At 42.0% G+C, this 23,609-nt stretch overlaps 1 protein-coding gene across 2 annotated transcripts in view; it reads left to right on the top strand.

The window, feature by feature from the left end:
• The window catches only part of LOC137625784 (coiled-coil and C2 domain-containing protein 2A-like), a 165,625-nt gene that overhangs the window by 115,453 nt on the left and 26,563 nt on the right, over positions 1-23,609 (top strand). For both annotated transcript variants that reach the window (XR_011040898.1, XM_068356673.1), the window contains exons 20-21: positions 12,907-13,083; positions 13,987-14,164. Coding sequence is in view for 1 of the 2 variants with exons in the window: in XM_068356673.1 (XP_068212774.1) it covers positions 12,907-13,083; positions 13,987-14,164 (355 nt within the window). In the remaining variant the exon portion in view is untranslated. The remainder of the gene's footprint in view (positions 1-12,906; positions 13,084-13,986; positions 14,165-23,609) is intronic.

Raw genomic sequence — 23,609 nt, 5'->3', positions numbered from 1 at the left:
AGCCCGAAAGGCATCACCTTGAAGGAGTAATTTTTGTCCCCTAGGCGGAAGCCTAGATACGGACGGAAGTGTCTCGCTATCGGGACGTGATAATAGGCGTCTGTAAGATCGATAGAGGTGGTGACGGCCCCACGGGGAAGTAAGGTCCGCACCTGCGAGACGGTAAGCATTCGAAACTTGTCGCATTGAATGGACAAGTTGAGAAGGGATAGGTCTAGAATCACTCTTCTCTTGTCCGAATCCTTCTTCGGGACACTGAACAGCCGACCCTGAAACTTCAGGTGTTTCGTTTCTTGTATGGCGTTCTTTTGTAACAGGTCCTGGACAAATTCGACTAGGTCCGGAGTGGAATGTTGATGAAATCTGTTCGGAGGAGGAGGTCCTTGAATCCAACTCCACCCCAGTCCCTTGGAGATGATACTGAAAGCCCAGGGACTGAACCTCCATTTGTTGCGGAAGGCATAAAGCCTCCCCCCTACCCGCTGCACCTCAGTATTGACTTGAGGAGTTGCCTCCACGTCCGCCTCGGAAGTTCTTTCCCTTGCGAAAGAATCTACCTCTACCTCTGTTCTGGTTTGAACCACGGTGGTAGCCTCTACCTCTGTTATAACTCTGGGAAGAGCCTTGAGCCTCATAAGACTGGTTAAAGGCTGGAGAGGTGGTGGAGGCACCAGGAAGCTGGCTCTTAGGGAGCAGAACGGTGACATAGTCGTCCGATGAAGGAGCCTGAGAGGTGGAAGGCTGTGCAGGAGCAGCAGGAGATGGAGGAAGAGGCTGACGGAAAACGGACGAACTACTCTGCTGTTGCCGGAACTGGGTGGAGGTATACGGGCGGAGCTTCTTCCTACCCCGGGCTTGGTAATTTGCGGGATCATATTTCCGCTTAGGAGTCAAACCCCAACGGGCTTTAAGGCTCTGATTAACTCTAGTAGCCTCTGCCAAGACTTCCTCCACAAGATCCTCAGGGAAAAGATTTGAACCCCAGCAAGAGGACCGGATAAGTTTATTCGGCTCGTGCCTAATAGTCGCCTCAGCCAGGACGTGTTTGCGGCACCTACGTTTAGCAATAGCAAAGTCATATAAATCGAAATATAACGACTGCAAAGTAGCCTTATTGAGAGACTTAAAGATACTCTCAGTATCATAAGTTAAGGCTATCGACTCCGTAGACGTGGCCAAGTTCAAAGTTCGACCAACACGTAGGCGGGAATCATATTCCTGTTTAATAAGGGATTCCGGGAGACGGGGAAGCCGTTCACTTAACATAACTGAAGCACAGTCCGCTGTTAGCTTGCCAGAAGTAAAGGTGGTATGGACATTGTCCCAACACTCATTACCTGAAGGAAGAAGGAGGGAGATCGGATCCACCTCTCGGATGGGAGGCAAGGGCTTCTCCTCCAGAGCATATTGGAAAGCAAGCTCTGCAACCTTATTGACGCATGGAGTCACGGTGTTCTTGTCCATTAAGAACATTGTGAAAGAACTTTTATAAGGCGTCAACATGGTATTGGTGCAACCAATATCATTCAGAAACCTAGCCCAAACAGATTGGGCTTGTTCTTTTGGGAAAATGACAGTCTCTTTGGGGACCTTATCCAGCCGAACCAGAGCTTCCTCGGTAAGCCTGGCATAACCATGAAATGGAAATGCGAGACCAGGAGGAAAGAATTCAAAATCCTCTAGAGGACGAGTACCAAGACCTTCCAATGTTAACATCCCGTCTGAGAATGGGGAATGAAGAGCCATGCGCCAAGGGTTATTCTTGGTAAACGGCGGAAGCTTAGAGGCATCCGGGATGAGAGAGCTTTGAACTCGCTCCGGAGCACCCTGCTCTAATGCCCCAAGTCTCTGACCAATGTTAGAGAACATCGTGTCCATCTTGGCCTGCATTTCCGACACAATCTTAGATTGCATCTCCGACACAATGCGAAGCATGGCTGATTCGGAAAGGCCCGGGCTAGGAGCAGAAGTGGCGGATTGTACTCCCGGGTCGTGAGACTTAGAGGAGGAGCCGGAAGCCTTAGATGACGGGTTTGTATTTGACTTGGAACTATGGGAAGCCTTGTGGGGCTTACGAGCTTTTGGCAAAGTTCTAGATATAGACTTATCTTTGGGGGGAACTGGGTGTGATCGATGAGACGAATCACGGTCCCCAGAAAAACCATGGAAAGAAGAGAGATCAGATGAAGAAGAAAGAGCGGGGCTGAGGATAGGAATCTCAGCGCCGGTAACACCTGCCTCACTTACCACCCTACCTGCATCCGGATCATCCAACAACATAGGTTCAACATCCAAGTTCATGGAAGCAACATTGTCTTCCAGATCTCCGGGGGCATCCAACGGATCTTGTTCCTGGTCGATGAATCCCGCTATAGTGGCATCAATGTCGGCAATGATGGGTGCCGCAACATGCCTAGCCACAGCGGCTGAAGACTTGGCATTAGGGTAGATCATGGCACAGTAGTCTTCAGATAGGACGTAAGGCTGTTTAGATTTCACGTTTCGGGCAAATCCCCCAACCCACACTTTCAGTGTGGCCCGAGCCGCAGTCTTCTGCTCCGGGGATGCCTGAAATAATAGTGGGAATTACAGAAAGGAAGATTCCCGGCGGTCCTTCAAGACCATAGAAATCTTACTAAATAGTGTATTTATACCAAAAAAGGTAAAATAATTAGAAAGACAACATAGTCAACGGGACTCACCGAATCAGATCCGAGGGTGGTGATGAGGTCAAAACAGACCATACAGTTATCAGGGTGCCAGACCACGATGTCCTCCAGCTGAACTCCGCAGAGGGCGTGAGACCTACATACAGTATGGCCACAAGGCTGGTGAAGAACAGCCGCACAGGCCGTCGTCTGACAATGCACCATCTATAAAAAGAATAGTATATGAGAAACTGTAATTCTCTTAAGTAGGGGCGGGTCCGGAGGACCCGGGACTAAACATAAGTCTAACTTAAGACTAGAGCTTAACTGTAATACTCTTAAGTAGGGGCGGGTCCGGAGGACCCGGGCCTAAACATAAGTCTAACTTAAGACTAGAGTATAGCTATCCATTCCAGTCGAGCCGGGATCATAAAGAAGGATGCAACAAAGAATTAAGACACATGGTGTCTGATTTCCCGGAGCGAGGTTAAGCCCCGGGCCGGGAAATAAAAGTACATCCATAAACCAATACATATAGGAACTCCGGGATAGTGATCTGTCATATATAATCATATATAATCATAGGAACTGTTATAAATTAAGAGGGGGGCGGAACTGTAGATAAGAACCGCCAACAGAACCCGGAGGGTTTCGTATAACATAATAAAAGTGTGATAGGTGAATATAAAATAGGGTGCACCGGGATCCTACTCTGTTGACCGGTGGCCAACCCGTCTAGACAGAGACGAAACCGCCGGGACACCCGGAGGACAAAGTCCATAAACACTGAACTACCCCCTCTAAAAGGAGGGAAGGCAACGGTCCCCTAGGGGAGGGGGGAGAGAAGCCTAGCCACCAACCTAGCGAGAGGGGGAGCTTGGGGGAGGATCACGTGATACGGAGCAGCAGGGCTACCAACTGACGATCCCCAAACACTACCAAAGAGATCATACGGAGTAATAAGCACAAATATTCATTATAAGAGTAATAGCGTTGAAAAATATATAAATATACACATAAAAAATTAGGGCAAGGCATGCAACATAATAAATAAATCCCAAAGGACAACAACCTGATGGCTTATATAATAAAATTGCCGCCCAGTAACGAAGGTCGGCAAGCCATCTACGATACGTAACTTGATATCGGCCCTAAATATGAACCACAAGGGTTCTAAACGCTAAATAATGAATATCCACAATAAAACATATAAAAAAAATTTTAACTAATAATAAAAATACAGTGAACCCTCGTTTATCGCGGTAGATAGGTTCCAGTCGCGGCCGCGATAGGTGAAAATCCGCGAAGTAGTGACACCATATTTACCTATTTATTCAACATGTATATTCAGACTTTTAAAACCTTCCCTTGTACGTAGTACTGTTAACAAACTACCCTTTAATGTACAGAACACTTAATGCATGTACTACAGTACCCTAAACTAAAACAGGCACAAATATTAAAGATGATTTTATATCATGCATTTCCTAAACATGCTAAAAAGCACGATAAAAAATGGCAACCAATGTTTTGTTTACATTTATCTCTGATCATAATGAAGAAACAAACTGGAGGTAGAGCTTTGCTTATTACCCAGACATATTTCCCATACTTTTCCCTTAGAACTACATTACATCTTCCTACTTTAGATATATATATATATATATATATATATATATATATATATATATATATATATATATATATATATATATATATATATATATATATATACAGTGATACCTCGGTACTCGACCATAATCCGTTCGAGATCCGTGTTCGACCTCCGATTTGTTCGAGTACCGAATTTTTTTTCCCCATAAGAAATAATGGTATATATTCTATTCCGTTCCCAAGCACTCGAACAGGCCCAAAATATTAATAAAACGTGTACCTAAACAACAATAATTATCTAAATGTGTATGAAATTGGTCAGAAAATCCTATAAAACAATTTTAAACCATTTACTGTACTAAAATAAAACAATTTTAAACCATTTTCTGTACTGTAGTGAACATACCTTTGAGCAGCGGTTCGATGGCATACAGGGATGGATGTGGAGAGGATGGAAGGGGGAGGTTACTGCTTGGAAGGAGAGTCCCCTTCCATGATGTGGCGGGGTAGTTCTCCTTCAGGAGTTGTTTCTCTCTCCAATGAAAGGGTGGGCAGATCTATTTCAGGGGTTTCTTCTCTTCTTTGTCTCTTCTTTGGAGGAGAAACAGGCTTTGATGTAGCAGCTTTCTTTTCTTTTGTGAAAAACTGGTCTATTGTTAATTGTTTCTTCCTCCTCTGCAGTATTCTTCGAAAATGATACATGACACTATCATTAAACATATGCACTGCCCGGTTTGCTACTGCAATTTCTGGGTGGTATTTTTCAGCAAAAGCCTGCACATCTGCCCACTTGGAACAAATTTCATTGATGAGAGAACTTGGAACATCCTCCCTTACCTCATCCTCTTCTGAAGATTCCTGCTCCACAATCAGATCCTGCTGCTGTTGTTGTTGCAGGTGCAACAATTCCTCCACAGTCAACTCGGTAGAATGGCTTTCTACAAGCTCATCAATATCATCCTTGTCGACCTCAAGCCCCAAACTCCTGCCCATGACAACAATTTCCTCAACGACATCAGTGTCATCAGAAATTACAGGGGTAGCAGTGCTTGGACCCGCCTCTGGTTGGAAACCTTCAAACTCCCTCTCTGTGACACATGATGGCCACAGCTTACGCCAGGCAGAGTTCAATGTCCTATAGGTCACACCTCGCCAAGCTTGGTCAATCATGTTAACAGAGTTGAGGATGCTGAAGTGTTCCTTCCAGAATTCCTTTAGGGTCAACTTCGTGTCACTGGTCACTTCAAAACACTTTCTGAAAAGGGCCTTGGTATAGAGTTTTTTGAAGTTTGAAATGACCTGTTGGTCCATGGGCTGGAGTATGGGAGTAGTATTGGGGGGCAAGAATTTGATTTTGATAAAGCTGTATTCTTCTTTCAAGTCATCCTCGAGACCTGGAGGATGTGCAGGAGCATTGTCCATAACCAGAAGACATTTCATTGGCAAGCTCTTTTCAATGAGGTAAGCCTTAACCTGGGGGGCAAACACTTCGTTTATCCACTCAGTAAAGAATTGTCTTGTGACCCAAGATTTAGTGTTCGAGCGCCACATAACTGGTAGTGCACTTTTACAAATATTATTTCGTTTGAACACCCGGGGGTTGTCCGAGTGGTACACTAACAAGGGTTTGATCTTGCAATCGCCACTTGCATTTGCACACAGCAACAATGTTAGCCTATCTTTCATTGGCTTGTGACCTGGCATCTTCGTCTCGTCCTTGGTAATGTACGTATTGGCTGGCATTTTCTTCCAAAATAACCCAGTCTCATCACAATTAAAGACTTGTTGTGCGATCAAATTTTGTTCATTTATGTACCGATCGAATTCCCCCACGTATTTATCGGCTGCAATTTGATCCGAACTAGCTGCCTCCCCATGCCTAGTAACACGATGAATACCTGTTCTATTACGAAACTTTTCAAACCAACCCCTGCTCGCTTTAAATGTAAATGAATCACTTTCACTGGTACTCGGACTTTTCTTCACTAATTCTTCATAGATATGCAACGCTTTTTCACAAATGAACGCTTCACTAACACTTTCCCCGGCCAACTGTTTTTCTTTAATAAATATTAAAAGCAACTTTTCCATCTCCTCAATCACTTGTGGCCTTTGCTTAGTTACCGCCGTAACTCCCGTTGCAACATTCGCCTTCTTAATCATTTCTTTATGCTTTAAAAACGTAGAAATGGTCGACTTCGCCATTCCGTATTCTACCGCTAAATCGGACACTCGTACACCATTCTCATATTTCGCTATAATTTCCTTCTTCAACTCGATCGTTGTTCGCACTGTTTTCCTCTTCTCCTTCCCCTTAACACTCATTACTTTCTTGGGACTCATTATGAAAGCTAAAAAAGCAATTAAAAGCACTGAAAATCACTAAATCACAACGAATGCTGATCGCGCGTTGTCTGAGTGATGCTCTCGAGAGAACTGATGCTTCCCGAACAAGCGAGAGTGGCCGAGATGGCGCGATCATCACAAAGCCCATGCGGTCGTCACGTGTTCGGCTGGTCGAGTACCGAATTTTTGGTCGAGCACCGCAGCAAAAATTTCTCGAAAATTTTGGTCGAACTCCGAATTGTTCGAGTATAGAGTCGTTCGACTACCGAGGTATCACTGTATATATATATATATATATATATATATATATATATATATATATATATATATATATATATATATGTATATGTGTGTGTGTGTGTGTGTGTGTGTATATATATATATATATATTTATATGTATACACATATACATACCTACATATATACATAAATACATGCATACATATATATATATATATATATATATATATATATATATATATATATATATATACATATATATATATTACTGTATATATATGGGTTATGGAAAAAATCCGCGAAGTGGTGAATCCGCGATGGTCGAACCGCGAAGTAGCGAGGGATACACTTAGTAACACCGTGAGTGAAACTAAAAGCTCTCAAAACAGGAGTACCAACCGTAAGCGGAATCGAGCAAGACCGATATGATCGAAGAGAATAAACTCCTATAATTTAAATATTAAACGATCTAGATTGCTCAAAACACAGCAAAACATAGCTTGGTACTTAACTTAGACGGTGACTCCTGGGAAACCGATGTAGAAGCCATAATACAGCGAAAAATAAGGCAAAACACGAGAGCACAAACAAGCGGGTTACCACACAGGCGTGCTAAAAAGGAGTTGGGTTCGGAGCGGATGCAGAGTTGGTGGTGCCGAGTGAGGTTGAACGGCTCTCCTCTTGGGGTCTTTGTCGTGGATGAATCTAAATAGTGCGGGACCTCTGGATTATACGCCCAATTTTATACCGACACCAATAGGTGAGCGAGCTAGTTAACCTAGCACTCCTTTACATTTTTTCTCTGGTATATTTAGCAGTAATTTACCTAAGAATAAGTGCTAATAGGAGCTTATTCACTGGCCGGCACAGGTTCAAGCCCAGAAAGACTTATATCAGCCTGTTCAACAACAAAAATTGCTGCAAGTTTGAGCTTTTGAAGTTCTACCGATTCAACTACCTGATTGGGAATATCATTCCACAACTTGGTCACAGCTGGAAAAAACTATGTAGTATTGATCCTCATAATGGAGAAGGCCTAACTATTAACCCTTTTACCCCCAGGCTATTTGGAATTTTCCAACCCTTAACCCCTAGGGGGTTATTTTTTTCCCAGCACATTTTGCATTATATTCTTTTTTAAATTGCTCTAACAGCCTTAATTTTTGTCATAGAGAGGTCAGGTTGGTCTCATTCTCTTGGAAAATGCCTGAATTTTCTCAAAAAATTATCAAAAATATGAAGAAAAAAACTTTTTTATAGCATTTTTTGCAAGGACGTACCGGTACGTCCTTGGGGGTAAAGGGATGGCTTTTGTGAAACTTACCAGTACGTTCTTTGGGGGTAAAAGGGTTAAAATTAACTGCATACTTAGTTTTACAAGCAGAATGTATAAGGTATTGTTCTCCTGTGCTGTTTCTCATCGTAATTTGTTGGACAGAAACATACGGTCTATTGAATTTCTTTTTCCTGATCTAGATATTAATCTTTGGCACTGTCGTTCAATTAGTTCATTATGCATGTTAAGATTTTTCATTAATCTGACCATCCTTTACATTCAGATCTTCCCGGACAGTTCCATCCTGTTTGTAATACAGTGGTACCTCTACATATGAAATTAATTCATTCCAGAAACTGCTTCGTATGTTAAAACGATCATATGTTGGGGCAAATATTCCCATAAGAATACATGGTAATTCATTTAATTCATTCCTCAGCCTAAAAGCCCATAATAAATCCTTAATAAATGGCTACACATAATTACACATAACATTGATAAAATATAATAAATACATACACACTTAAAAAAAGAATAATGATTATGAAATAATAAATAAAAAAGGGGTTTTAATGTAACACTTTACCTTAGTGACAGGCCAGCTCAGGTGTAGGGACTGCTAGGCAGGAGTAGACGGAAGATCAGCGAGGAGGTAGGGACGGTGACTTTATACGATAACGTGTACGATAACTTACACTACTACGTGACCTTTAACTTAACTTTGCTTATGTATTTTTTTTCATTTTTATAATTTTATATTTTTTTTTACATTTTTTCTTTTCTTATTTTTAATTTTCATCACTTTCACTCGATTCGGTCTTCCTTTTCTTTGCTTCACTTTCTTTCTTTTCATCATGATCACTAGACCGTTTTAAAGATTTTTTAAAGAAACTATCAAGTGAAAGTTGCTTAGTATGGCCTTTGAGGATTTTTCTAAAATGCGTTAGGCAAACATCATCGAACTGCGCAACAATACGGCAAACCTGAAGTTTCTGTGGGTGATGCTTGTCGATGAAATCAACCACGTGTTGATGATATGCCAACATCTGTTTTATTTCCCCCGTACCTAAGATTTGGCCTACCTCCTCGGTCTCCTCCGACTCACTCAACTGCGCTTGGAACTCATCATGCTGCATGGCTTGCAGCTCCTTGAGTTCCTCGGTGGTGAGCTCTTCATGATGCTCATTGACGAGTTCAGTGATGTCATCTTCATCCACCTCCAGACCCATGGACTTGCCAAGAGATACAATCTCTTCGATGTCTCCCTCGGCGGCAAGCACAGGTTCATTCTCGGGGCCACAACCTTCAAAATCTCTGGGAGCAACAGCATCAGGCCAAAGCTTCTTCCAAGTGGAATTCAGGGTCCGACGAGTTACTCCCTCCCAAGCTTGGTCTATGATCTTTAAGCAGTGCACGATATTAAAGTGGCTCCTCCAAAATTCACGCAAAGTTAAGTTGGTAATTTGCGTGACATTAAAGCACCGCTTAAATAAGTGCTTGGTGTAGAGCTTCTTAAAATTCGAGATGGCTTGCTGGTCCATGGGCTGGAGGATAGGGGTGGTATTCGGTGGAAGATACAACACCTTGATGAATTTGTATTCGTCGATGATATCATCCTCAAGTCCCGGGGGGGGTGAGCGGGTGCATTGTCCAAACAAAGCAAGAACTTCAAAGGCAAATTCCTCTCCTGAAGATACTTCTTGACAGCAGGGCCGAAAACTACATTTACCCATTCCACAAAGATATGCCTAGTAACCCAAGCCTTAGAATTAAAACGCCATAGAACATGTAGCAGGTCTTTATTAATTCTATGTGCTTTAAATGGCCTAGGGTTTTCGGAATGGTAAACCAATAACGGCTTTATTTTGCAGTCCCCGCTGGCGTTGGCACAAAGTGCAAGAGTCAACCGATCCTTCATTGGCTTATGTCCAGGCATTTTCTTCTCTTCGGCGGTAATGTACGTTCGACTAGGCATCTTTTTCCAAAACAGACCGGTTTCATCGCAGTTGAAAACCTGTTGCTCTACGTAACCTTCCTCCGCCACGACACTTTCAAACTTTTTAACAAAGTCTTTAGCAGCCTTGGTGTCCGAACTCGAAGCTTCTCCATGACAAACAAGTGAATGAATCCCGGTCCGTTTCCTAAATTTCTCGAACCAACCTCAAGACGCCTTGAATTCCTCCGTCCTAGGATCGGCTGAACTCCCCCGCGTCACCCTCAGATCCCGCTGCCTTCAAGTCACTGTAGATAGCGCTGGCCTTCTCACAAATGATCGTTTCCGTGATCATATCGTCAACAATCTCCTTGTCTTTGATCCATATTAACAAAAGGCGTTCCATCTCTTCAAGGGTAGGGCTACGACGTTTGGAAATAATCGTGTACCCTTCGAAGGTTTCACTGCTTTAATGGCTGCCATATGTTTTAGGATCGTCGAGATCGTAGACATATTCCAGCCATATCGTTTGGCCAGATCGCTAACACATACACCTCGCTCATGCTTTTCTATTATTTCTTGCTTTAATTCTAATGAAAGCATAGACCTCATCCTTTTCTCACCACTACTACTACTTCCTGATCCGAAACTAAGCTTTTTAGGACCCATGATTACGGAACACAGAAAACAACATGTAGAAAAGGAAGATAAAAACACTGTTAATAACGGAGCGAATAGAGGACAACCACACGATGTGCACGAGATGAGAAGACTGATCAAGCCGACGCTCGATTGGCGTCCCTCCGATGTGCTGCCGTCTAGCGGCGTCAAAAACAAACGACGCTGAACACATTCGAGAAAATTCCACGCGTACGTGTAATGTTTACTTCGTATGTTGAAGCAACACTTCGGGTGTCGAGGCAGAAATTTGGTCGAATTTTACTTCGTATGTTGGAAAATTCGTATGTTAGGACATTCGTATGTAGAGGTTCCACTGTACTAAGCATGCAGTTAATTCTAATAGTCAGGCCCTCTCCATCATGAGGCTCAATACTACACAGTATTCTAGAATTTTTATTCCAGCTGTGACCAAGGTGTGGAATGATCTTCCTAATCGGGTAGTTGGATCAGTAGAACTTCAAAAGTTCAGACTCGCAGCAAATGTTTTTGTTGAACAGGCTGACATAACTCTTTTTATAGTTTGTATAAGAAATATCTCTTTCAAGATTGTTAATGATTTTAGAATATTTTTTTTTCCATTGTTCATTATTTCTCTTATCGTTTATTTATTTCTTTATCTCCTTTCCTCACTGGGCTATTTTTCCCTGTTGGAGCCCTTGGGCTTATAGCATCTTTAATGATAATGATAATAATAATAATCTTTCTTTAATAATGATGTTGATGATGTGGGTGATTATAATGAGTTAATTTGTTACGGATTAGAAATCAATTAAGTCCAACTTAATTCATTTTTATCCTAATTTAAAAAAAAAAAAAAGGGATAATAGCTCAGTATAAAAGTGTAATTTGTAGTGCCAGTGCACCACTGTTCTCCCTGAGTCCCGAGATTGCCGAGTAGCTAGATAGCCAATCCTAATAACCACTGGAATCTACTGTTTTCTCTGTGCTCCAATTTACTGACCAGGCCAAACTGGTTGACAACATAGCTGTGAGACTCGTCATGGGGTCCAGTGCTAGTTAATGGGAGACATTTGTCATTAGTTTCTTAGATGCAAACAGCCTCACCTGAATTGACAGGATGTGCCAGCATAGGAGAATTAAGCCAAGAAAGTTTGGGCTTTATTCCTATGAAAGGCGTTCAGATGTCACAGGAATTCAATTGCTTTGCATGAATAATTGGTCTAGGGGAAGGATTATGACATATCTGAGTCTAGTTTTACCCTATACCTGAAAGTGCATATATGTGATATAGATGGTAAAAGGATAAACCTTCAGCCTATAGAACAAAAGCAATGACTGTGTGCCATTAAAAGTCAATGTTTTTCTTAAAGGGAAAAAATACGACTAAACTGAAAGCCTTGTTGCATGTGCTAGGAGGACACGTAAACGACCTGGTGCTGGGTGTTATGCTTGCCACAAACATTACTGAATTTTATAAGTTAAATGCAATGCTTATACCATTTCATCCCCGAAGGCTTGATGGAGGTGATGAAATTCTGCAAACGTTTGAAAATAACGAAGCCTCCATGTCATGAATCATTTATGCTGAAGTTAAAAACCATAAAACAAGAGAAAGGAAGAGGAAGTCTGCCTTATTAGATGTTATGTCAATGAATGCAAGAGTTGATGGAAGAAGTACAAGAGGAAGGCCAAGGTTTGAGTGGATGGATGGTGTGAAGAAAGCTCTGGGTGATAGGAGGATAGATGTGAGAGAGGCAAGAGAGCGTGCTAGAAATAGGAATGAATGGTGAGCGATTGTGACGCAGTTCCGGTAGGCCCTGCTGCTCCCTCCGGTGCCTTAGATGACCGCGGAGGTAGCAGCAGTAGGGGAGTCAGCAGTATGAAGCTTCATCTGTGGTGGAAATGTGGGAGGTTGGGCTGTGGCACCCTAGCAGTACCAGCTGAACTCGGCTGAGTCCCTGGTTAGGCTGGAGGAACGTAGAGAGTAGAGGTCCCCTTTTTTGTTTTGTTTCTTGTTGATGTCGGCTACCCCCCAAAATTGGGGGAAGTGCCTTTGGTATATGTATGTATGTATGTATGTATGTCAATTGTGTAAGCAAATGGAAAAGACTGTTTTTAAACCTTGAATCTTTATCTTGAATCACAAATATCATCGTATTAGATTGATTCTGTATCCCCTTTGGTAACGCTTACTGATACATCAACAGATTGAAGGAACGTTTTCCCTAGAGGAACCGGTGGTGCTTCTGGGATACATTCGTGAGTCCGTCTCAACGGTCAGCCCCTCAAGGTTTATTCATAACGGCGAACCTAATAAATCCGGAACACATCTCACTATTTATTTGACCTTAGAGCCCACATTACCACCTCCTGAGCCTTTCAAGGTAATTATGTTGTTCTCGTTCTTTTATTGTGACCATATTTGTTAAATTTGTTGCTCTTTCACACACTGTTCTTTAACCATATTCAGTCAAGACTAGAGATGTAGATAATCCTTATTTCTAGTTTGGGCTGACTGTCATTTGTTTTATTTTATTTTTATGTGACATTTTATAATTTTTACAAACAAATTTTTATTGGAATGTTATACGTTGGTTTCCTTTTACATTCTGAATGAAGTTATCCTTTCTTCTATTGTTTTTTCAAAAGATGTTTTATAGTTTTCTCACACAATTCATTATTTTATCAAAAGTTTAGTTGTAACTTAATTTACGTAAATAGTTTAAAAGTGATGGAAACCATATTCTTTTCAATTGAAGCCAAAGAAAGAACTTTTACAAGTAATTGTTGAAAATCTACTATTTAGAATTTAGGGATTTGTGGCAATTTATCCAGTTGTGATAAAACATGTTCTGTGAAAATATATAAAAATTGTTATACATGATTATCATGATAATTGTAAACTGTAATTATTACTACATTTGAAATAATCATTACTATTAACCCTTTTACCCCCAAAGGACGTACTGGTACGTTTCACAAAACCCATCTCTTTACCCCCATGGGTACGTCCTTGCAAAAAAATGCTATAAATTTTTTTTTTCATATTTTTAATAAATTTTTCAGAAAATTCAGGCATTTTCCAAGAGAATGAGACCAACCTGACCTCTCTATGACAAAAAGTAAGGCTGTTAGAGCAATTTAAAAAATATATACTGTAAAATGTGCTGGGGAAAAAATAACCCCTTGGGGGTTAAGGGTTGGAAATTTCCAAAGAGCCTGGGGTTAAAAGGGTTATCATAAGGTAATTGATTGTAACCTCATTCAAGTTTCTATTTCATTCATAGGCTCAGTTTGATAGCAGTGAACCCGAGGACATTATAATAGCAAGCAAAGAGTGGGAAGCAAGTCTCTCCTCCAAGTATTCCCAGCGCCTTTTCAGAACGCACGTCTTGGACCTCTCAGGGAAGTTAGTGTCCATGAATCGCTTCATCCGACCGCTTAAGCCGCCTGTGGAGTTGATCAGTAAGTTGTCATGTGTTTGTGATTTGTTTTGTAATATTTTTAATTGTGGATATTTGCATATCTGTATATAAATGAAGTTTTCGACCTGTTCCCTTTTTCACATATGCACATTCGTTACAATTGTACTCAGCAAAGTATTTATTATCTGTGATCTTGTAGTTAATTATAACAATTGCAATTACGACTTGCTTTGATAAATCCCTTGTAAACATAAATGTTTGAAAACAAAATATTTAGCTTTTATGATTTAAATACTATTTAACAGATACATTAAATATAATTTAAATAATATAATTTAAATACCATTTGACAGATATATTAAATACGTTCAGATTGATACAGCGAAATCAGCTTGGGTGATTCAGTCACAGAGGAAGTCTGTTTAGATTGTTATTCCTGCTGGTGGAGCCAAGTGTTCTGTCGTTTATAGTTTCATTCTCTAGTCTTGGGTAGTGCCGTAGCCTCTGTACCATGGTCTTCCACTGTCTTGGATTAAAGCCCTCTTGCTTGAAGGTACACTTGGGCACACTATTCTATCGTATTTCTCTTCCTCTTGTATTTTTAAGTTTTTATAATTTATTTATGAAAGATCTAATTTACTGTTGTCACTGTTTTTAAATTTTTTTTTTTATTTTGATTGCTCATTACTTCTATTGAAGTTTATTTATTTGCTTATTTCCTTTCCTCACTGGGCTATTTTTCCCTGTTGGAGCCCACGGGCTTATAGCATCCTGCTTTTCCGACTAGGGCTGTAGCTTAGTTTGTAGTAGTAGTAATAGTAGTAGTAATAATAATGATAATAGTTAATAAATGATAATAATAATAATAATAATGATTAACCATTAACGATTAATAATTTGATTATTAATTAATGAATAATAATAATAAAAATAATAATAATCCAGTATCAGGGCCTAGGTATCAACAGGTACAAGCCAGGATTGTTGCCAACAAACTAGATACTTTCTCAGAATATGAAACTTGGTACAATAACATTCTCTGTACTTCCTACATAGGAGAGATGGCAGAAATATCACTCGCTCTTAAAGGATCATATTTAAGTCCTTGAATATCTGAAGAAATGAGCTCATGCTCTTGCATCAGTCTAAGATTGCTTAGCTGGAATAACTTGTCAGTGATTTACATTGAAGCTGGATGAAGACTTTCACGCTCATCATTCCCTGAGGTCTAGACAGGTTTGCGAAAGGGGTCCCTCTTCCATTACCTCATCCACAAAATTTATTTACAGATGCTGCCAAAGAACTTGTGGCATTGGGAAACTGATCTCTGAAATACAGTAGGAGGAAGAACGCGTGAATCATCTAAAACCCTTTGGGTCTTTCAGAACTATGCGTCTGACACGAATGTTGGCCATTTTCACCACAGTCATACACCTTCTGGACAAAGGAAGGGTCAAATAAATGTGCCTATTTACAATGAAGATTTATATGTTGGGTGAGGATCTCAATGCCTCTTTATTGTTCCCATATTTGTACCAAGGAGGAACTGTTATGGCAGACACCAAAAACCTTAAAAGGGACTTATAATAAGCCAATTTTGTTTTCAATTAAAGATGAACCTGATCAAACGTGTATCTCAAAAGTAAATTTGCAATGAAGTATCACACCTAAAATTTTGAATCAATTGTATAATAATTATATAGATAATGTCAATGTTATGATCTGGATGTTGAGGAGCCCCTGTCCTTGACCTACTTACAATCATACTTTGAGTTTTGTATGTATTCAACTTCATTCCCCATAATTTGCACCATGCACTAGGTTTAGCTAGATCTTTATTAAGGGACTGGGCAACCTCAGACATACATTCAGGGGATGGAATTGATGCAAAGAGAGTAGCATCATCTGCATATGCAACAAGCTTGTTTTCTTGCCCAAAACACATATCGTGTATATAAAATGAAAATTATTCAGCTAGAATGCTACCCTAAGCAACTAGTCACTATGGGCAAATCAACAACTACTCCCTGCACTGTAGTTAAAAGTTCAATAATTATGCTAAGAAAAGATTCAAAGGCAGAACCAAATTTAAGACCAATCATACAAAAAGTTCTGACTGCAATCAAGAGATTTCTGTACAGCATTAGAAATTGTAAGAAGGACATCACATTCTCCAAGGCTTTCACAAAAGTCAAACTGCAAATTATGGGGCAGATTATTACCTTCAGCATACTTGTTTAAAGATTTTTCCCAAAAAATGTGGCAACATCCCTGACTGGTGAATGCCAGACTAGGCTAACGAAGGGGGTTTGGGGGGAGCCTATAGGTTTATCTGCTGAGTCATTAGCAGCCATTGCCTGGCCCTCCTTGGTCCTGGCTTGGGTGGAGAGGAGGCTTGGGCGCTGTTCATATGTAATATGATCTGTCTCTAGGGCACTGTCCTGCTTGCTAGGGCAATGTCACTGTCCCTTTCCTCTGCCATTCATGAGGGGCCTTTAAACTTTTAAACCTTTAAACTTTAGATAATATGGGATATATAGAAATTGATCAGTAATAAGCAGGATTAGAGTTACCACAAACGTATCCTTTATTTCTATGGCTTTATCACCAACATTGGTTGTAACTCTCTCTCCAACTCATACAATGTATCAGAATTCCTTTTTTAGGATTCAAACTGAGCTGGTCTGTTATAGGAGAGGAGGACCTATAGCAAGAAATATTTGATGAGAACACGACTTGAAAGTTTGAAATGCTTAAGGTTTGAACTGATTTCCTGCCAGTAGTCTAAACATTTCTGGAGACAAGTCCCTACTTAACATAGATTGGCCCAAGGAACAGAAAGAACCATAACATCAATATCGCTGACATTCAGAGGGAGACTTTCACATCTGGGCTTTTCTTGTCCTCTTTCCACTTGGATCAAAAGATAAACATTCCAGGGTTAGATATCTGAAGACTTCTACTGCCGTCTTTTCTGTGAGTAGGGAGATGCAGAGATCATATAAAAGTTTTCTATACTGTACACTTTGGACCTAATGCTTGAATGAAGGAGGCCCAGTACCAATGCTCGTTATGACTAGATAGATTGGTCTGACATCCTGACTGTATATCGTCTATTTTATTAAAAAGATGGGAAACAAATTTCCATGGTACTTTCTATCTTCAGACTTAGAAAATGTAGGGATAAAAGTACAGCAAGCTGACAAGCCTCTCAGAAATTAGTTCCTTTATCTAAGATCATCATGAGCCAAGGAGTAGATCACCATCCAGATATGAAAGATAGATGCTTGTCCCAGAGAGACAACTAACATTCTTACCAATGCTGTATTGTCAGGCATTTCTGCTGCACCCACCAGTAGCTTTCTATTGGCCCCATCATCTCCCTCAAAGGCCTCAGCAACCGACCTAGAATGAGAGGCCAAGATAGTGATTCATTGGTTTGATTCTTGTAGGTGCTTGATTGGTCAGCATCAGACAACGAACCTACTGTTTTCATAAAAACTCATCCTTGCACCAGAAAAAGAAAGAACTGTGGTGTACCCCTGTATTATGCATAACCTCTTTGAGAGCATCTTCCTACTGGTCACTGAGTATCATATTCAATAATGGCAGCTATGGCTTCAGCAGTGGAAGGTATATCTGAGGTAAATATTGGTGTCTATTAGTTGCAGACCCAATATCGAGAGGAGGGATATGCTTTATGGAGGTGAGCAAGTGTCCGTAGCAAAATTGGAGAAGATTTCTTTGAAAATTCTATAAGATTGAAAATTGGAATGGAAAGGAGAAGATATGAAATCCTCCTATGCAATGTAAATCTTATGATGTCAGGAAAGGAAGGAAAGAAACAAGTGCAGTCTGGAAAGTAACCGTGTAGAAGCTATAGGATAGACTTTAGGGGTAAACTCACTCTTGTGTATTGAGTATAACAAATGAAACAAGAATTATTGAGGATTACAAGACATCCAAGGAGAAAGAGATTATGGATTCCCTAAAACAGAAAGAATGGGAGTGATGTACCATTTTGTTTTTGGAGAGAAAGCCAACAAATTGTAGAAACTCTCTTCCTTGGAGTACTGTACACATTAGATTGTGAAGAAGTTATTATCAATATCCTGGAGGAACTAAAAGTATCCATTTTGTGATGCAGGGTAGAACAAATGATAAGAAGAAAGGAGGAACAGTGTGTGTCAGGAAAATATCAGATATCAAAGTAGCAGTGCAAAGAGCTTTGGAAAGGCCTGAATATCTAGGAGAGGAGTTTTAAATTAAAACCTAAACCGTATTGGAATTCAAACAGAAAACTACAAAGTACAAAGAAATGGAGAGAACTCATTTCCTTCTTAATCCAGCAAAGGAAATATATAAAATATGAAACTGTTATTGATGATATTAGTTTTCAAATCTCTCATTTGATTGGAATCTTTTGTAAAATCTTCCCCCCCCCCAAAAAAAAAAAAAAATATTGCTTCATGTCTTTAAAGTGTTGTCTGCTGGTTGAATTATCATGAACATTTCAAAAAGGGTTTCTAGTTGTGACAAACAAGAAAGTGATTGTTTGTCCTAGAATTTTTCAATATTAAACTTAGCCGGTGATTATATAAGCTGCAACTCTGCTGCCCGACAGAAAAACTCTACGTTCAAAATACGCCAGCGATCGCTATGCAGGTAGGGGGTGTTCATCAACAGCGCCATCTGTCGAGCAGGTACTCAGTACTCAAAGTAAACACAGAACTCAATTTTCTCTGTCGTGCCACCGGCAAGACCTACTAAATTCGCTGTTGCTTACTGGATTGGTTTTCACATACAGTGATACCTCGGTAGTCGAACGACTCTATACTCGAACAATTCGGAGTTCGACCAAAATTTTCGAGAAATTTTTGCTGCGGTGCTCGACCAAAAATTCGGTACTCGACCAGCCGAACACGTGACGACCGCATGGGCTTTGTGATGATCGCGCCATCTCGGCCACTCTCGCTTGTTCGGGAAGCATCAGTTCTCTCGAGAGCGTCACTCAGACAACGCGCGATCAGCATTCGTTGTGATTTAGTGATTTTCAGTGCTTTTAATTGCTTTTTTAGCTTTCATAATGAGTCCCAAGAAAGTAATGAGTGTTAAGGGGAAGGAGAAGAGGAAAACAGTGCGAACAACGATCGAGTTGAAGAAGGAAATTATAGCGAAATATGAGAATGGTGTACGAGTGTCCGATTTAGCGGTAGAATACGGAATGGCGAAGTCGACCATTTCTACGTTTTTAAAGCATAAAGAAATGATTAAGAAGGCGAATGTTGCAACGGGAGTTACGGCGGTAACTAAGCAAAGGCCACAAGTGATTGAGGAGATGGAAAAGTTGCTTTTAATATTTATTAAAGAAAAACAGTTGGCCGGGGAAAGTGTTAGTGAAGCGTTCATTTGTGAAAAAGCGTTGCATATCTATGAAGAATTAGTGAAGAAAAGTCCGAGTACCAGTGAAAGTGATTCATTTACATTTAAAGCGAGCAGGGGTTGGTTTGAAAAGTTTCGTAATAGAACAGGTATTCGTAATAGAACAGGCATTCATCATTTTCGAAGAATACTGCAGAGGAGGAAGAAACAATTAACAATAGACCAGTTTTTCACAAAAGAAAAGAAAGCTGCTACATCAAAGCCTGTTTCTCCTCCAAAGAAGAGACAAAGAAGAGAAGAAACCCCTGAAATAGATCTGCCCACCCTTTCATTGGAGAGAGAAACAACTCCTGAAGGAGAACTACCCCGCCACATCATGGAAGAGGACTCTCCTTCCAAGCAGTAACCTCCCCCTTCCATCCTCTCCACATCCATCCCTGTATGCCATCGAACCGCTGCTCAAAGGTATGTTCACTACAGTACAGAAAATGGTTTAAAATTGTTTTATTTTAGTACAGTAAATGGTTTAAAATTGTTTTATAGGATTTTCTGACCAATTTCATACACATTTAGATAATTATTGTTGTTTAGGTACACGTTTTATTAATATTTTGGGCCTGTTCGAGTGCTTGGGAACGGAATAGAATATATACCATTATTTCTTATGGGGAAAAAAAATTCGGTACTCGAACAAATCGGAGGTCGAACACGGATCTCGAACGGATTATGGTCGAGTACCGAGGTATCACTGTATTTGGTGAAGTAATCATTTCTAGTTTTGAGCTTTCGCTTTGCAGAAGTTATCTTCAATACTCCTTGCATTCTTTTATAGATTTTGGATTATTTGTTGACGACTTTGGATAGATTTTGAATTCCCCTTTGACTATTTCAAAATGGCTGACCCTTCTCAAGTCCCTAAGTTTAGGAAATGTAATGCCAGGGACTGTTCAAGGCGTCTTCCGAAGGCCTCTATCGATCCTCACACCGTTTGCTCCAATTGTCGGGATAAAGCCTGTCAATTGGAAGATCGATGTGAGGAATGCGTTGGGCTTTCGGAATTCAATTTCATCGAATTCCAGAAATACACTCGTAGGCTAGAGAGAGATAGAGTCAGGAGAAGTTCATCTCGCTCCGTTGATATTTCCTCTCCTCATGCCCCACAACCTATTCCTTCCCCTGTAGTGGTTGCTCCTGATCCCCCTTCTAGCACTCAACAACCTTCGATGGCAGATATGATGCGTGCCATCCAGGCTCTGGGTGAGAGAGTCGAGTCATTGGCGAGTGACCGTAACCAACTCATGGCAGACGTCAAGGAGTTGAAGTGTAAGAGTGCTGTGGGTAGTGACAAAGTGAGTGGTAGTGTTGTGGAAAGTGTTATAGATAGTGTTGCGCTTGAGGGTTCGTCTGTTCGTGCCTGTCGTCCTCCCAGTCCAGGACCTCTTGCAAGCTCCCAAGCCCAGGGGAGAAGCAATGTCGTACGACTAAAGGGTTCGAGAGGCTTTAATCAGCGAACAGACGTTCCCTCCGTGGTTTCGGGCGTATCTAACCAGAATCGCCCCACCTACACGAAGACGAGAGAGCCCATTTATTCCTCGTCTGCGGAAGAGGTTTCTAGAAAGAAACTATGGACCAAGGTCTCGCGGCCTCTTAAGCGTAAGTCGGTCCCTTCCGCGCAAGTCCAACGGCCCAGTTGTAGCCACTGGGTCAGTTCGGACTCGCTGCAGTCTTCCGATGACTGCACACCTCCTAAGAGAGGCAAAGCAGTAACGCATCAGGCAGTAACACCGCCTGTTGCCGCACCTGCTACTGTAGACCCAAAGTGGTCGTTGCTGCAGTCCATGCAGACACAGTTAACGTCATTGATGCAGGACTTTCGTGCGGAGAAGGTTGACGCTGCACCAACCTCTAGCCTACAACCAACCACGGTTGTGCGTCCAGTGGACGCTGAGGCTACCTTCTCCCGCACTCCAGCTGTGAGAGTCCCGCCACCCATGCGTTCCAGTGTACCCTGCCAGCCGCATGTTGACGTTCAGCGACGCACGGAACCTTCCGTTGACGTTCGCGAGTTACAACAACAACCTAAGTTGTTTTGTTTTGACGCGGTGCGTCAACCTCCGCAACCCAGTGTGATTACCACTACTCGCCCACAGCAGACTAGACAGTCAGGAGTAGACGCTTTGCGCCCCCGCGCTGCTATGGTTGTTGCCAGTTCACAGACTGGGCAACAGTTCCATGACGTTGCGTCCGGTCCAGTCACGCATGCACCCGTGCTGCCGGACTCAGCTGACCAGCCGATTCCTACTCCTTTGCCGCTTCCTCCTCAGTTTTCAGATGATGGACTCTCTGATGATGACGACGTCAACTCAGTTTTCAGATGATGGACTCTCTGATGATGACGACGCTGCACACATTGACGACCCACATACAGACATCGACGAACCCAAGACCACGCAACCCTCCTTGGACTTTAGGAAAGTTCTTGCATTATTCAGGGAGTTGTATCCTGATCAGTTTATTTCTGCGGCCCCACGCTCGCCTCCATCTGAGTTCGCTTTAGGCACGCAGTCATCCGCGCCTGCCTTTACGAAGCTCGTCCTCGCCCGCTCTTCTAAGAGAGCTTTACGGGTGTTGGGAGAATGGTTGCAGTCCAAAAAGCACCTTGGGAAGACAGCATTCACGTTTCCCCCTGCGAGACTCTCTTCCAGATCGAGCGTCTGGTATGCCACGGGAGAAGTTCTCGGCTTGGGAGTTCCTGCCTCTGCCCAGGGCGACTTCTCAAGTCTAGTAGACTCTCCCCGCAGGCTAGCCATGAGACGCTCCAAGATTTGTTGGTCTCCTTCAGACTTAGACCATCTGTTAAAAGGAGTGTTCAGAGCCTTCGAGGTTTTTAACTTTTTGGATTGGTGTTTGGGAGCGTTGAGCAGGAAGACCTCCCCTTCTGACAAGGAAACTTCCATGCTCATTATGTCCTGCATGGACAAGGCCATACGTGACGGATCCAGTGAGCTTGCGGCTTCGTTCGTTTCCGGGGTCCTTAAGAAACGGGAAAACCTTTGCTCGTTCCTGTCAGTTGGAGTAACACAGTGTCAGAGATTGGAACTTCTTTTTGCTCCTCTCTCAAAGTGCCTCTTCCCAGAGGAATTGATAAAGGAGATTGCTACCTCCTTGATTCAGAAGGACACCCATGACCTGGTTGCGTCCTCTGCCCGCAAAGCCACCCCTTTGCCTACCATATCTAGACCCAGGATGGACACTCCAGCGTCCAGATTCATTCCGCCCTTTCGTGGCAGAGCCTCCAGCAGAGGAGGTGCTCGTGCCGAAAGGGGACGCGGAAAGAAGAAAGGTACCAAGTTCTTTAAAGGCAGAGTCTGACTGCCACCCTCTTCAGACAGCAGTGGGAGCCAGACTCAAGAACTTCTGGCAGATCTGGGAGAAAAGGAGCGCAGATGCACAATCTGTGAAGTTGCTAAGAGAGGGGTACAAGATCCCGTTTGTCCGCAGACCCCCTCTAGCAACGTCTCCCATCGATCTCTCTCCCAGGTACAAAGAGGAAGACAAGAGGCTAGCCTTGAAGCAGGAGGTGTCTCTCTTGCTACAAAAGGGAGTGGTAGTCAAAGTCCGGGACCATCAATCCCCGGGCTTCTACAACCGTCTCTTCTTAGTGGTAAAGAAGACAGGAGGGTGGAGACCGGTGCTAGACGTCAGTGCGCTGAATGTCTTTGTCACAAAGCAGACGTTCGCCATGGAGACCACAAAGTCAGTTCTAGCAGCGGTCAGAAAGGAAGACTGGATGGTCTCTTTAGACCTAAGGGACGCATACTTTCACGTCCCCATCCACCCAGAATCCCAACTTTTGCTGAGATTCGTTTACGACAAGGTTGTCTACCAATTTCGAGCCCTGTGCTTTGGCCTAAGCACGGCTCCTCTTGTTTTTACGAGGCTGATGAGGAATATTGCCAAATTCCTGCATTTAGCGGATATCAGAGCCTCCCTCTATTTGGACGACTGGCTTCTAAGAGCGTCTTCCAGTCGTCGCTGTCTGGAGAATCTAAAGTGGACTCTAGATCTGATCACGGAATTGGGTCTCCTGGTCAATATGGAAA

This window comes from Palaemon carinicauda, chromosome 32 (genome assembly GCF_036898095.1).
Source record: "Palaemon carinicauda isolate YSFRI2023 chromosome 32, ASM3689809v2, whole genome shotgun sequence".
NCBI classification, from domain to species: Eukaryota; Metazoa; Arthropoda; class Malacostraca; order Decapoda; family Palaemonidae; genus Palaemon; species Palaemon carinicauda.
The sequence above is the reverse complement of the archived record's forward strand: the minus strand, read 5'-3'. Positions and strand labels throughout refer to the sequence as shown.